Raw genomic sequence first — 12,733 nt, forward strand, 5'->3', positions numbered from 1 at the left:
ACCTCTATTCTGCATAATGTATTTTTAGGAGGTTTCCAAGTTAGACCTTCTGAGAGTATCCTTCCAGGTTTTGTCTGGATGATTATTATATTCCCTAATTATTGAGTCATATGAAAAATAATAATTTTAGTTTCTTAAATTTTGAAGACTCTGAAATATTTTTACTTTGCCTTTGGATTTTTATTTATAAGAAGACTAGTATTATTTTACCTTTCCTAATAAATCATTTGAGATGCTAGTGTTATATAGAGAGAAATAATTTAAAATAATCTTTTATGAAAGCTAATGGCTACAGAGTGAAATATCAGTTACCAGGTTGATTGAGTAGGCTTCTCTCTAATTGTTATAATTTGAACTTCTCTAAGAGATTACTATATTTTGTTGGCAGACAAATGTTTTCTTATTAAAATCATTTATACACAAAAATGAAAAATGCCATCATTTTTTACTTTAGAAAAATGCTTTAACACAGGGAAAACTTCTAAAAATACTTTTCAGTATTTTCATTTACAATTACATTTACAGAAGAAGTATCATTTACAGTTAGTTTGTATAGTTATAAATTGTTCTTAACTAGTCATTAGAGAGCATCTTTTATAAACATGAGAGGATTTCTTTCATTCTATAGTGACCAGCTGAACAAACTCTCCCACATTTCACAAATAATTCATTCTCAGATGCAATATAATTTGAATAGAATGTTGTTTTATTTGCACAAGCCAAATCTTTTAACTTGAGAGAAGAATATTACAGTTCAAATTAAGCAACGAATATTTAACATATTAATACTATGTTATTTTAGAAAAATTTATAACTTTAGAAGAAAGTGTTCTTTTAATATGTAAATTCTAAGCAAAAGACAAGCAGACTTTTATCACCATTAAATCTGTAGTGGTAACATACATAACTTGGTATTTAATGTTTAGACATCAGAACCTTCCTCTCCCCTCATTTTGTCTCCACTAAGTTTTCTCTTGTCTTAAATTGCCATAGGAAAAAAGACACCTAAATGTTGTACAAAGTAGGTACCCAGTGGTTGTTGACTTAATAATATAGCTTAATTTATTGTATGACTTAATTTCCTTTTTCACTCTTCATCTTACACTTTGATTTAATTATTGTTACCATGTTTCTGAGAGTAGGAGTAGAATATTGATGCTAAGGAATGTGGTAGACATATCCACTCACAGATGTCCTGGTGACTTGTAGTTCCATTCTGAACTCTGTCTAGTTTAAGTACTGAGTTTTTTAAGCAAAAAAAAAAAAAAAAAAAAAAGAAATCTTCCCATACCTCAGTTTCCCCAACTATGAAAAGGTAAGTCAAACTTAGCCTCCCAGGCCCAAGCAAATTCTTACATTCTTTGGGTTTTGCCATTTTCAGTAAGGTGGTAATAATTTTAACTTTACACACAACTGTAATGTACATGCTGCTAAGTGATTTAATCAAGATTATCCTTGGATAACATTAACCAGCCTTTTTAAGGGGTGTTTTGCAACTCACAGTTAGCTGCTTTACATTTTAATTGTAACTTATGAAAACTTTCCCCAAAGTTTGAAGGGATCCTACAATCTTTTTCTATTTGAAGATAGTAAAAAGGCTTATTATACTTATTCATATAACCCCTTTCTGCAATAAGATATAATAGACAAGATATTTAGGATGAATTAACAAATATTAGTTGAAATGTGAGAACAAAGAAAAGAAGAAAACAAATACACTTACCAAAAAGTCACTATGATTGCTTTTGGTGTGCTTCATGTTTAGTTGTGAGCTAATATAGCCAGGACAAAAACAAAAATAATTTTAGTTTCATAATTTGTATTACAAAAAGGAGAATGTGTGTTAGTTCCCCTGAGGAAGCAGAGTTTTTCCTGATGTCATATTATAAAAGAAACTTTTTATGCATCATTATGTAGAGTACGTGTATTTTTTAATCTGATTTATTTACCTGATTTATTTCTTGCTTTTTCATTTTGTTATTGTTGGTTGTGTTTATTTTCCTAACTTTGGGGAAGCAGAATTATTCCTAGTACCTACATTCCTGACCATGCGTATTGTTAATTGAATATATACTCAAAAATAATTGTTGATAATAATTAATTTCACAAGTAAATAAACTTAGGTTTTGGTTTTAAAAAACGAATTTATTATTTCTTACAATCTTGCTATCTTGGGTAGCATAGTTCTAAGATACAATGCCCTTATCTTTCTTTATTCATGTTAGTACTTAACACATTTTATTATAATTTCTTTATATGACATCTCCCCAAATAGTCACTTAACTGTGGGCTCCACTAGGTCAGGAATCCTATCTAATTCATTTGTAACTCTAATGCTACCCCATTGCCTGTGCATAATAAAGTATTCAGTAAATATTTTCACGAATGAATAAAATTGACTTTAAATATATTCTCTCTCTTTTTTATAATTCAGAATTATGGCTTGGAAACAGAAAATCTAAAAACCCTTTCTCACAAGTTGAATGCATCTGCCAAAAATCTACAGAATTTTATAACAGGAAGGAGAAGGAGTGGCCATTATGATGGGAGGACCAGCCGAAAATTGCCAAACGACTTTCTGACCTCAGTTGTGGATCTGATTGGAGCAGCCAAGAGTCTGCTTGCATGGTTGGACAGGTAAAGTCTTCCATGTGTTTCATAAGTGTCCTCTCCTCAGACACCAGTTTGAATATAACATTATTTTGCATTTTCTTGTGAAAGGATTGGACAGGCAGAGGAGTACCAATTAATAAATGTCTAATGATGATTTAGACATTTAGATTTAATACCCCACAATATAGGGGTATCAAACAGATATTAATCCTTTATAAAATTTGATATCCAACTAAGTAGCCAATCAATAATTAGTCCGACAACTGTAAAATACCCTGCTGCTTTATAAGCAAAATCATTATTTGGCTGTCATAATAAAATTTATAAATTTTTGTTTATTATACTACTGCTTTGTATCCTGATGTTCTTTATTCATATTAATTGGTTGTACTTAAGGAAATGACCATGGGGATGCTATAAACTGTTTTAAATAGGTAATTAGACACTGACACCTTCCTAGCATGCCTTGTGTGTCTCCTTGGCCTCACTTCATTCGTTCTCTGTTATTAATTACATTGTACTATTTTGGATATCATAAACACACTTTTAGACTTTTTTAAGTTTAGGTGACTTTCATTTGTTTTGGAACATGTAAAATAGTATAAAAGTCTTGTAATATGAAATGGAAAGGTTAGATTTACATTATATACTGTATGTGGTTAAACATTATAATGTTAAGACACATTGCAACTGTTTATTAAAAAACTAAATTTCTCTTCTTTCAGTTTTGGAATTTTTGGTAAGGGGTATGTACTATGTTTAATGGCTAAATAATCAAATTTAAAAAATGCTCTTTGTCTCTCATAAGAAACTCTGATAATATACATTATCAGAATTCTTTCTTGAATAAATGTCAGTAGGATATCCATATGTGTTCCTACACACACACACACACACACACACACACACACGCCAGTATTACATTTTGGCATTTTAGAAACATGAGGCCTTATATTAAAAGTAAAGCTTTTGTATTTTTAAGGTGAAAATTGAGATAATTTTCCTTAATTTTGTATATACTTATACATAATATAAAGTGATGATACTAAATCCAAATATGAAACACTAAACTATATATTACTAGCTTTTTGATAATTAATGGACTGCATGTTTCTTTTGCATTATAACATTATTAAAATGTAATATTCATAATTGTCTAAACCACATTATCAAGTGTTTAAATTAATTGAATTTTAAATATATACATTCCAAAAGTTATGAATGGTCAGTAAGTAAAATATGACTTAGTCCTTAAGTACTATTAATATGTTTGTTTTGGTAGGCTTCACAGTAATCAGAAGGCTTAAAGAACACATCCTTGATTATAATTATATCTTCTTTTACTCTCATTTTCCATATAATTATAAATTTGCCCAGCCTTGATATTTTCATTTAGTAAATTCATTTATATATTTTTTACCCTAGTATTTGTTAGATGGATAAATTGTTAGAGTGAATAGAGAATGTTTTTACTTCTTGATGACAGATATGGCTATTTATAAAATTGCACATTTCCCACACTATAGTAGTCCTTGAGATTTTATTGTACCAATTTTTTTATGGTGGCATTACTTTCATTATGTAATAAAATGCTTTCGGTAAGTGCCAGATCACCTACAAAACACATATGTGCATACACACCTACAAAAACACATAAACACACACACAGTGTGTCAGTGCAGATTTGCTTTAATTTGGGGGATTTAAAATGAACCCTGCAAATGAATACTGCCAAGCATTTGATCTTTAACTTTAGTTTATTCCTTCAATATACAGTACTTTAGTTGAAGAATAAAAATTTTGCCCGTTAAATAGGATTAATTTCATGTTAAGCAGCTGTTTTCATTTTTAAACAGCTATAAGTTTTATGGCATTACAAAATTTTTATTACATTTTGGAGAAAATGTGCATCCACAGCAATATGATTTGGGTTTATTACAGTTTTTATTTTATGTCACTTGAAAGAGGAGAAAGAAAAAGAAAAAATAGGTAAAAAAAAATTTAATTTTATTCTAGATGCTGAACTAGATGCTTTATACATACATATATACTCTCAGCTCATTGAATTCTCACAAAGCAGATATCGTTATCTCCATTTTACATATGAAATGTGAAATAACTTGCCTAAAGTCATTCATCCAGTATAAAAGTTATACTTTGAATCAATTTTTGTCTGACACTGAAGTCCTGTTATTTTTTCGTTCATGTTCCTTTGTCATGCTACACCTTATTTTGAATGCTGACTAATTCTTGAGGATTTTGAGGAAGGGATGTGGCATATAAACCTTTATTTACATTTTGCTATTTATCTTCAAAAGCTAAATAAGACTACCACTTTTCTGTTTTGGGCCTCAGTATCTGAAATTGCTACATAGAACTTCATTAATAGAAAAGGTTTATTTCGCTGTTTATGGTAAAAGTTTACTGTTTTATCTCATTTTTAACATTAATATTTAATTCTAATTGTTTCTAAAATACCTTTCAAGATTATTCTGTTTTAAAGGGATCAATGAGATTTTTTTTTTATATCATTGAAAAACCTTTAAGTGTTTAAGGCATAATAGTGTGCTAGGAAAATAATATCAATGGAGCTTCCATTTAAGTGAGATATACTTTCAAAGACCAGCTCCTTACATTTCCTAAATAAGATAAAATCTAAGGTTAACACAATTCCGTTTTTTTCTCCTATTTAAAATATTGATTTCAGTGAAACACCAGACTTTCCCAGAGGAATAGTCTCAGAGGTGAATCACAGTTGGTAGCTTTACTGTTTATTTTCAATGCATGATTTACTTGTCTATTTTTAACCTACATCCTACTGTTTTTGACACCTTATATTTCTTGCAGTTTTCTGTGGCTTTGCCAAATCGATCTATACTCAGAAGTTTACAGATCACTACAAGTGTTACGTTGTACAGTAACATTAGTAATAATGTTCAAAATTATTATTAAACAAAGTTTATTTTGCCTTCCATAGTAAAAGTGTTTTTTTCCTTCATTTTTACCAGTAATACCCCATTCTGATAGTTTATAAAATACCTTTTTAAGGCCATCCTGTTTTGATGGGATCAATGAGATCTCTTTATATCTTTGAAAACCTTTTACATATTGAAGGCATAAGAGTTTAAGGTACTAGGAAATTTTTGTTAAGATTTCTTTGAAATTTTTTGTCTTATGTAAGAAAATTGTTAAACTAATTTCTTCTTCCATGATAAGAAACTATAGGACAAATTAATTTTATACCAGGAAAAATATTACAGAGACCAAGAAAACTACATTAAACACTACCAGATAATGTGATTCATTGTTTGGTCTTATTTTCTCTCATGTGCTCATTGCTTCTCACTTGGCACTAATTATTCCAGGGAAGAGCAGTGACATTAGCACTACTATTATTCATGGACTACCCTAAGGTTTCAGCAGTGCCAGCCTGAGAAATAGTAAGGCATTCCAGATTTTCCTTATTAACCTCTTAGCTTTCCTTATTAGTTTCTAATTTGTTTAGGATTTCTGAACCGTTAATAACCTTTTTATAAATGTAATGCTTTTGTTTAGCTATCATGTACAAAGAATAATTTCTTTTTTTTTTTTTTTTTTTTTTTTTTTTTTTTTGAGACGGAGTCTCGCTCTGCCGCCCAGGCTGGAGTGCAGTGGCCGGATCTCTGCTCACTGCAAGCTCCACCTCCCGGGTTCACGCCATTCGCCTGCCTCAGCCTCCCGAGTAGCTGGGACTACAGGCGCCCGCCACCGCGCCCGGCTAGTTTTTTGTATTTTTTTAGTAGAGACGGGGTTTCACCATGTTAGCCAGGGTGGTCTCGATCTCCTGACCTCGTGATCCGCCCGTCTCGGCCTCCCAAAGTGCTGGGATTACAGGCTTGAGCCACCGCGCCCGGCCAAGAATAATTTCTTATAGGGTCATAAACTTTTGCGCCAGAGAGAAATATAAGCATCGTATTATCTATATGATGATTCAAGGAGTACAGTTGCTTAATTTTTCAGATCTAAATAGGATAATTCCTGTAACAACCACTTAGCAATGATCCAAGGATTTTATCTTTTTTTCTCTTTCTGGCATCAAAAAGCTTTCTTGCTATGAATTTAATTTCCTTTAATTAGAGTTATTGTGTTCTTCTTGTAAGTACCCTGAACTCTACTTGAGGGTTTCTTCAGACTTAAGAACAGTTTCTTTATTTTTGTTTTTGATTTTGTTTTTGTTTTTGTATATGTGTGTGTGTGCATGCGTGCAGATCATGTTCAGTTATTCTACAGAGATCTATTGTTTTTACTCTCATAGATGATCATTAAGCCATGACTGAGGGATAATCTTTGATAACCCACAAAGACTGGAACGCCACCTGACCTTTTACCCTTATTTGTATGTAGATGCAGCCCAAATCATCATACCAAACCTTAAAATCTGCTGGCTAAGAATGGCTGTTAGTACAGTTGTATGTGATTTGCCTCTAAGATAAAAACTTTAGGATAATTCTAAATCACTATAAAATAAAATCTGTTTTCCTTAGTATGTGTTTAGATTTTTCTTTTCATTTTTTCTTGAAATTTAATCTTGAGTGAGAAGCTTGTCCTACTTAAAATATGAATGGTCAGGAAAGTGGAAAACATGCCTTGGAATTCAGTTTGCTATAAGCATTTAGTGATCAAATAGGGTTTTTCTTTTCTGTATTTGAAAATCAAGTGAGATTCTTTTAAGTAGTTATGGTAAAACAAAATGAAACAAACATTCTGTGTATCACCTCATCACTTCTTAATGAAATTTTAAGATTTTATAAACAGACTCTGACCTTTTCAAACCTAGGAATCGAAACTCTTTTCTAATCATGCCAGAAGCATTTTTGAATTCTTAGTTTAAAATGCCAGTTTTTATGCTTCAATGCAGCAAAAATGGTCTCTATGTAATTTTTTTTTTTTTTTTTTTGAGACAGAGTCTTTCTCCGTCGCCCAGCCTGGAGTGCAGTGGCATGATCTCGGCTCACTGCAACCTCTGCTGCCCAGGTTCAAGCAATTCTTCTGCCTCAGTCTCCCGAGTAGCTAGGATTATAGACACCCGTCACCACGCTCAGCTAATTTTTGCATTTTTAGAAGAGATGGAGTTTCACCATCTTGGCCAGGCTGGTCTTGAACTCCTGACCTCATGATCCACCTGCCTTGGCCTCCCAAAGTAATTTTTAAAAATAATGATATTCTCCTAGAAGTGCTTATATTTTTCATTAAAAAATATTTTTATTAAGTCACCTAGAAAGCATCCTTGGTCATCATTGTCTCCTTCCCACCTGGCCCAGAGATGCTTAAATTCAAGTTGTATCTCCAGCTCTCACCTCCCCCAGGAGATCAGGATTTCACTGACGTCCTGGGCAGCCAGTGAATTTAATTTTCCATGAGAAACGACAGAGTTAACCTGTGGCAATAGGAGACCTACTTCATGTGGACCTTTTTTTCCCCTTCAGTTTAACTTTTCTGGAACAGTGTGCTGCGTAGTTCAGCCTGAGTTTGTGCAGCTTGTTAAGACACCTCTTGTGTACACTATGTTGAAGCTCCACAGAAAAGTCATGGGACTACTTCTAGAAACCTTTCAACTGTCAGGCCTGTCAGTCTCATGACAGCTTGTTGGTTGTGCCAAACACTTTATTTGGGAAAGGAAAGCCCAGATTTGAATGGGTGTTTCCCCTGGGCCTTATCCTATAGAGGCATTTGTAATATGGATAAAATAATTTTTCATTTTTGCTCATTTAATTCTATAAATTCTCTTTTGAATGAATTTTGTGTTCTTTAGTTCTCCTTAAAAGAACTTTTGAATTATAAAAATAAATTCTTTACCTGTCGAAAAAAAAATATTTTTGTTGAGGCCTAATTTATTTTCTATAAATTAACCTATTTTAAGTATACAGTTTGATGAGTTTTAGTAAATTTTGATAACACCTATACAACCACCTTTACAATCCAGTCTTAGAAATCTTCCATTAGGATGGATTTTTAAAAGTTGGTTTCTGCTTACAATTAAAGAGGTTAATTTTTTTACTGAGAATTTTGATTAATCACATTTTTTTCTAATTCAGTTTTTAAAATTCTTATGTCTCCTTTTATTTAAGTAAATTATCTTGAAAAAATATACTGGGTTTTGGAGTAGGAATAGATAAGTTCATGAAAGAGAGCCTATAATACACTGTGGTATAGTCATGCATTGCTAATGATAAGAATTGGCAATTTTGTTGTGCAAACATCATAGAGTATGCTTACATAACCTAGATGGTACAGCCTACTACACACCTAAGCTGTATGGTATATATAGCCTGTTGCTCCTAGGCTACAAACTGTACAGCATGTGACTGTAGTGAATACTATAGGCAATTGTAACACAATGGTAAGGATTTATTCCATATCTAAACCCAGAAAAGGTACAGTAAGAATAAAGCATTATAATCTTATGGGACCACTGTGGTGTATGTGGTCTGTTGTTGACCAAAACGTCATTTTATGCAGCACATGACCGTATATAAAATCATTTACAAAACAATATGTTAAAACCACCAGAAAAAGAAAGGGCCATTTAGTAAATTGTAGTGGGGCACTTGGTTAAGCCTTTAGAAAATAGATAATGATAGAGCACTATTTTTCTTCACTAAAATAAATTTTAGATATATCAGATATCTAAGAAGAAAATATAAATTTACAAGAAAACTGGAAAAAATATAGGCAAAAAATGATTTCTAGATGTGAAAAGACTTTCTAAGTATTTTTAAAATGGAATAAAATACAAAGGAATGTACTGTTGACTACATAAAAATGAAAAATGTAACAAAGTATAAGATGACAAGCTGGGAAAAATATTTGCAACAAACATGAAAAGCAGAGGGTTAATGTGTAATGTGTAATATTCATATATGAACATATGTGAATATTCATATTGATAAAAAACAAAACCCACCAAAATGTAACAGATGCGCATATAAGTAGGTAAATCAAAAAAGAGGAAACAGAAATCACTGGTAAGATGTATATATCAAACAACAGAGCTTTAAAGTGCATGAAGCAAAAACTGATAGAATGAAAGAGTAAATAGACAAATCCACAGTTGTAGATTTCATTTCCTCTTTCTCAAGAATAGATAAAATTAAACAGAAAGTCAGTAAGATTAAAAAAGCTGAGCACCACCACCTAACAACAAAATAGTTGACATTTTTAGAGCACTTCATCCAACAGCAGGAGAACAAAAATTTTTTTCAAGTACCCATTGAACATTCACCAAGATAGACTGTATCTGTATCATAAAACAAAATTCAGCAAGTTTAAAAGAATTGAAATCAGATGATAAAATGAAACTAGTAACTCATACAGCACACTTACAAGTAATCCAACGGTCAAGTCTCATGGAAAATAAAAAGTAATACATTGAACAGAATGAAAAAAGACCAAATCATAATTTGCGGCACACAGCTAAAGCAGTGCTGAAAAGGAAGTGTATAGCACTGAATGCTTATATATATCAGAAATATATATATTCAAAATATATCAGGAATATATGTAGTAAATATATCAGAAGCACTGAATGCTTTATATCAGAAAAAAAGAAAGATCTCAAATCAATCATTTAAGTTCCCATCTCAAGAAAATAGAAAAATAAGAACAAAATAAGCACGGAGCAATAAGATCCTCTTAAGGATAAGAGCAGAAATTAGTGAAATTGAAAACAAACAACAGAGAAGTCAATCAAAATGTAAAGGTTAATGAAGGAATATTACAAATAACTTCAGACATAAATTTGGTAGCTCAGATGAAATAGACCAATTCCTTGAAAAATAGTACTAAAACATAACCCAAGATGAAATAGATACTCTGAATAATCCTATAACTATTGAAGAAAGAGAATATTACCTAGAAACGCCTCAGGGTGTGGAGAAAAGCTGCAGGCTCAAATGATTTCATTGGTGAATTTTATACATTTAAAGAAGAAATAACACCATTTCTACACCATCTCTTCCAGAAAATAAGGGCGGGAACTTTTCCTATATCAGTTTTTGAGGCAATCATTATCCTGATACAAAAACCCCCCAAAAAACAAAAAACAACTGCAGACCAATATTTTGCAGGAACTTAGATGTTAAAACCCTCAACAAAATATTACCAAACTAAATATAACCATGTGTAAAAAGAATTATACACATGACTAAATGAGCTGCTTCAAACACTTGAAAATATATCAAGTATGAAGTATACAGGTCCACCACTTACTAGTTGTGTGACCTTAGATAAGTCACTTAATCTTTCTTTACCTTATGTTTCTCATCTGTAAAATGAGAATAATAATAGTGCCTATCTCATAATGGTTGTGAAGATTAAATTATCTAATACATGTAAAGCATTTAGAATAGTAACTGGCTCATAGTGAGCCCTCAGTGAACCTTAGCAGTTGTTATTACTGGCTCTTAATTGTGAATATTCTAAATAGATACTGTACTCAGAATCTTGGGTTCTTTTGAAAATAAACTAACATGTTATCTTTGCCTAAAGTATTCCTTTTTTATTTTAGATATAGTGAAAATACCTTGTAAGAACCAAAGAACTTCTAAATAATTAAGAACTTTAAAAAGAGAGAAATTTGGTAGAAAGCAAACATTATATTTCCTGAATTTAATGTTCTTCCAATCATTTCTTTCAAAACTTTCCTTGAAATAAGTCCTGAATATTTTTGTCAGTATGCAAATTTCAGAACAACTTATTTCATATTATTGAAAAACTCATTTTAGGCTACTATATTTTGGGACTTTTCAAAAGCTGTTACTAGTAATCACAATTTTCCTTTTCCCTTTATAGGTCACCATTTGCTGCTGTGACAGACTATTCAGTTACAAGAAATAATGTCATACAACTCTGCCTGGAGTTAACAACAATTGTGCAACAGGTATTAGCTGACAAACTTTCCTTCTGTTAATTTATTAGCAACTTCATATTCCAACAATGGGAATTATCCTATGTACCAAGAGTTTGTAAGATACTGGTTTAGAAGTTTCTCAAAGACAAATCGTTCTAAAGAAATGAAATGTGTAATTATTTATTGGGAAACTATGCATATAGCTCAGTTAACTTACCAGAAGATATAAAAGGAACCTGACCTGTACACATACAAACAAACGTGTCTAATAGCTTTTAACAATGATCTAATTACCTGAACTGATTTTCCACTTCGAATATTATCTAAGCCAGGGATCCCCACACCAGATGCCTTCAGGGTCCAGCAGCTAATATAAATGTTTGAATTAAGTCTAGTATAAGGCAAGGAGAAATGGAAGAGACTTGGGTGAATTGACTAGAACATATCCAAACATATCTTTTAGAGGAAATGTAATTATAGGCATGATATATCAGTGGTTGTAAATTATCTCTTAAATAATCTGTTCTTTTTCTACTGTGATGTGATGATATCTCTTTTCAGTAGCAAGTTTTTCTGGGCTCTGTGGTCTCTTGCTACCTGTAGTAGCAAGAAGAATAAGGATTAATAGGTAAAATAATGAAATAAAATAGTTAAGTGTTTATTTCTTTATGGCGAAGCTATGGGTGATTTTATTTAGACTCTACTTTTCTATATTTTCCAAATGAATTTTTATTTTCTAAAATGAATTTGAGTTATCAAAAAAACAAAAAAGAGTGTTAAGTACATTGAAGAAATACCTCTTTAAGTTTGCCAAAGGAACACAGCTTAGACGAATACTTAAATTTTACTTTAAAATAAATTACCTAGCTTACAAACAGTTAATGTTCATCTAATCATCTAATTCAGCCATTATATACATACTAATCACTGCATTTGATTGGAATTGTGTGAAGTGTCTGAAGACAGGAATTAAACTTAAGCTGCCAGTAAAAGAGGCCAATTTGAATAAGCAAGGTGTAGACTTTAAAAAATATCTAGGGCATGCATTTATTACCAGGCTTTCAAGAAATCTCATCTGAACAGTTACGATGATGGTTATGCTTTGAAATATGCTGTGCTTCAAATTATTTTTCACTTAGCTTTAATTATTTTTATTCCCTTTGCAGCAAGATGAGATAATCAATATCTAAAAATAAACTGTCACAAATGGCTTTTTTCCCCTTTCTAACACAA

The 12,733-nt window shown here is 31.5% G+C and overlaps 1 protein-coding gene across 5 annotated transcripts in view; it reads left to right on the plus strand.

Moving 5' to 3' along the window:
- CNKSR2 (connector enhancer of kinase suppressor of Ras 2) overlaps positions 1 to 12,733 on the plus strand; it is a 301,612-nt gene that overhangs the window by 68,256 nt on the left and 220,623 nt on the right. For all 5 annotated transcript variants that reach the window (XM_025373440.1, XM_025373441.1, XM_025373442.1 and 2 more), the window contains exons 3-4: positions 2,435 to 2,637; positions 11,443 to 11,530. In XM_025373440.1, the coding sequence (XP_025229225.1) occupies positions 2,435 to 2,637; positions 11,443 to 11,530 (291 nt within the window). The remainder of the gene's footprint in view (positions 1 to 2,434; positions 2,638 to 11,442; positions 11,531 to 12,733) is intronic.

The sequence above is a fragment of the Theropithecus gelada genome, chromosome X (genome assembly GCF_003255815.1).
Source record: "Theropithecus gelada isolate Dixy chromosome X, Tgel_1.0, whole genome shotgun sequence".
Lineage (NCBI taxonomy): Eukaryota > Metazoa > Chordata > Mammalia > Primates > Cercopithecidae > Theropithecus > Theropithecus gelada.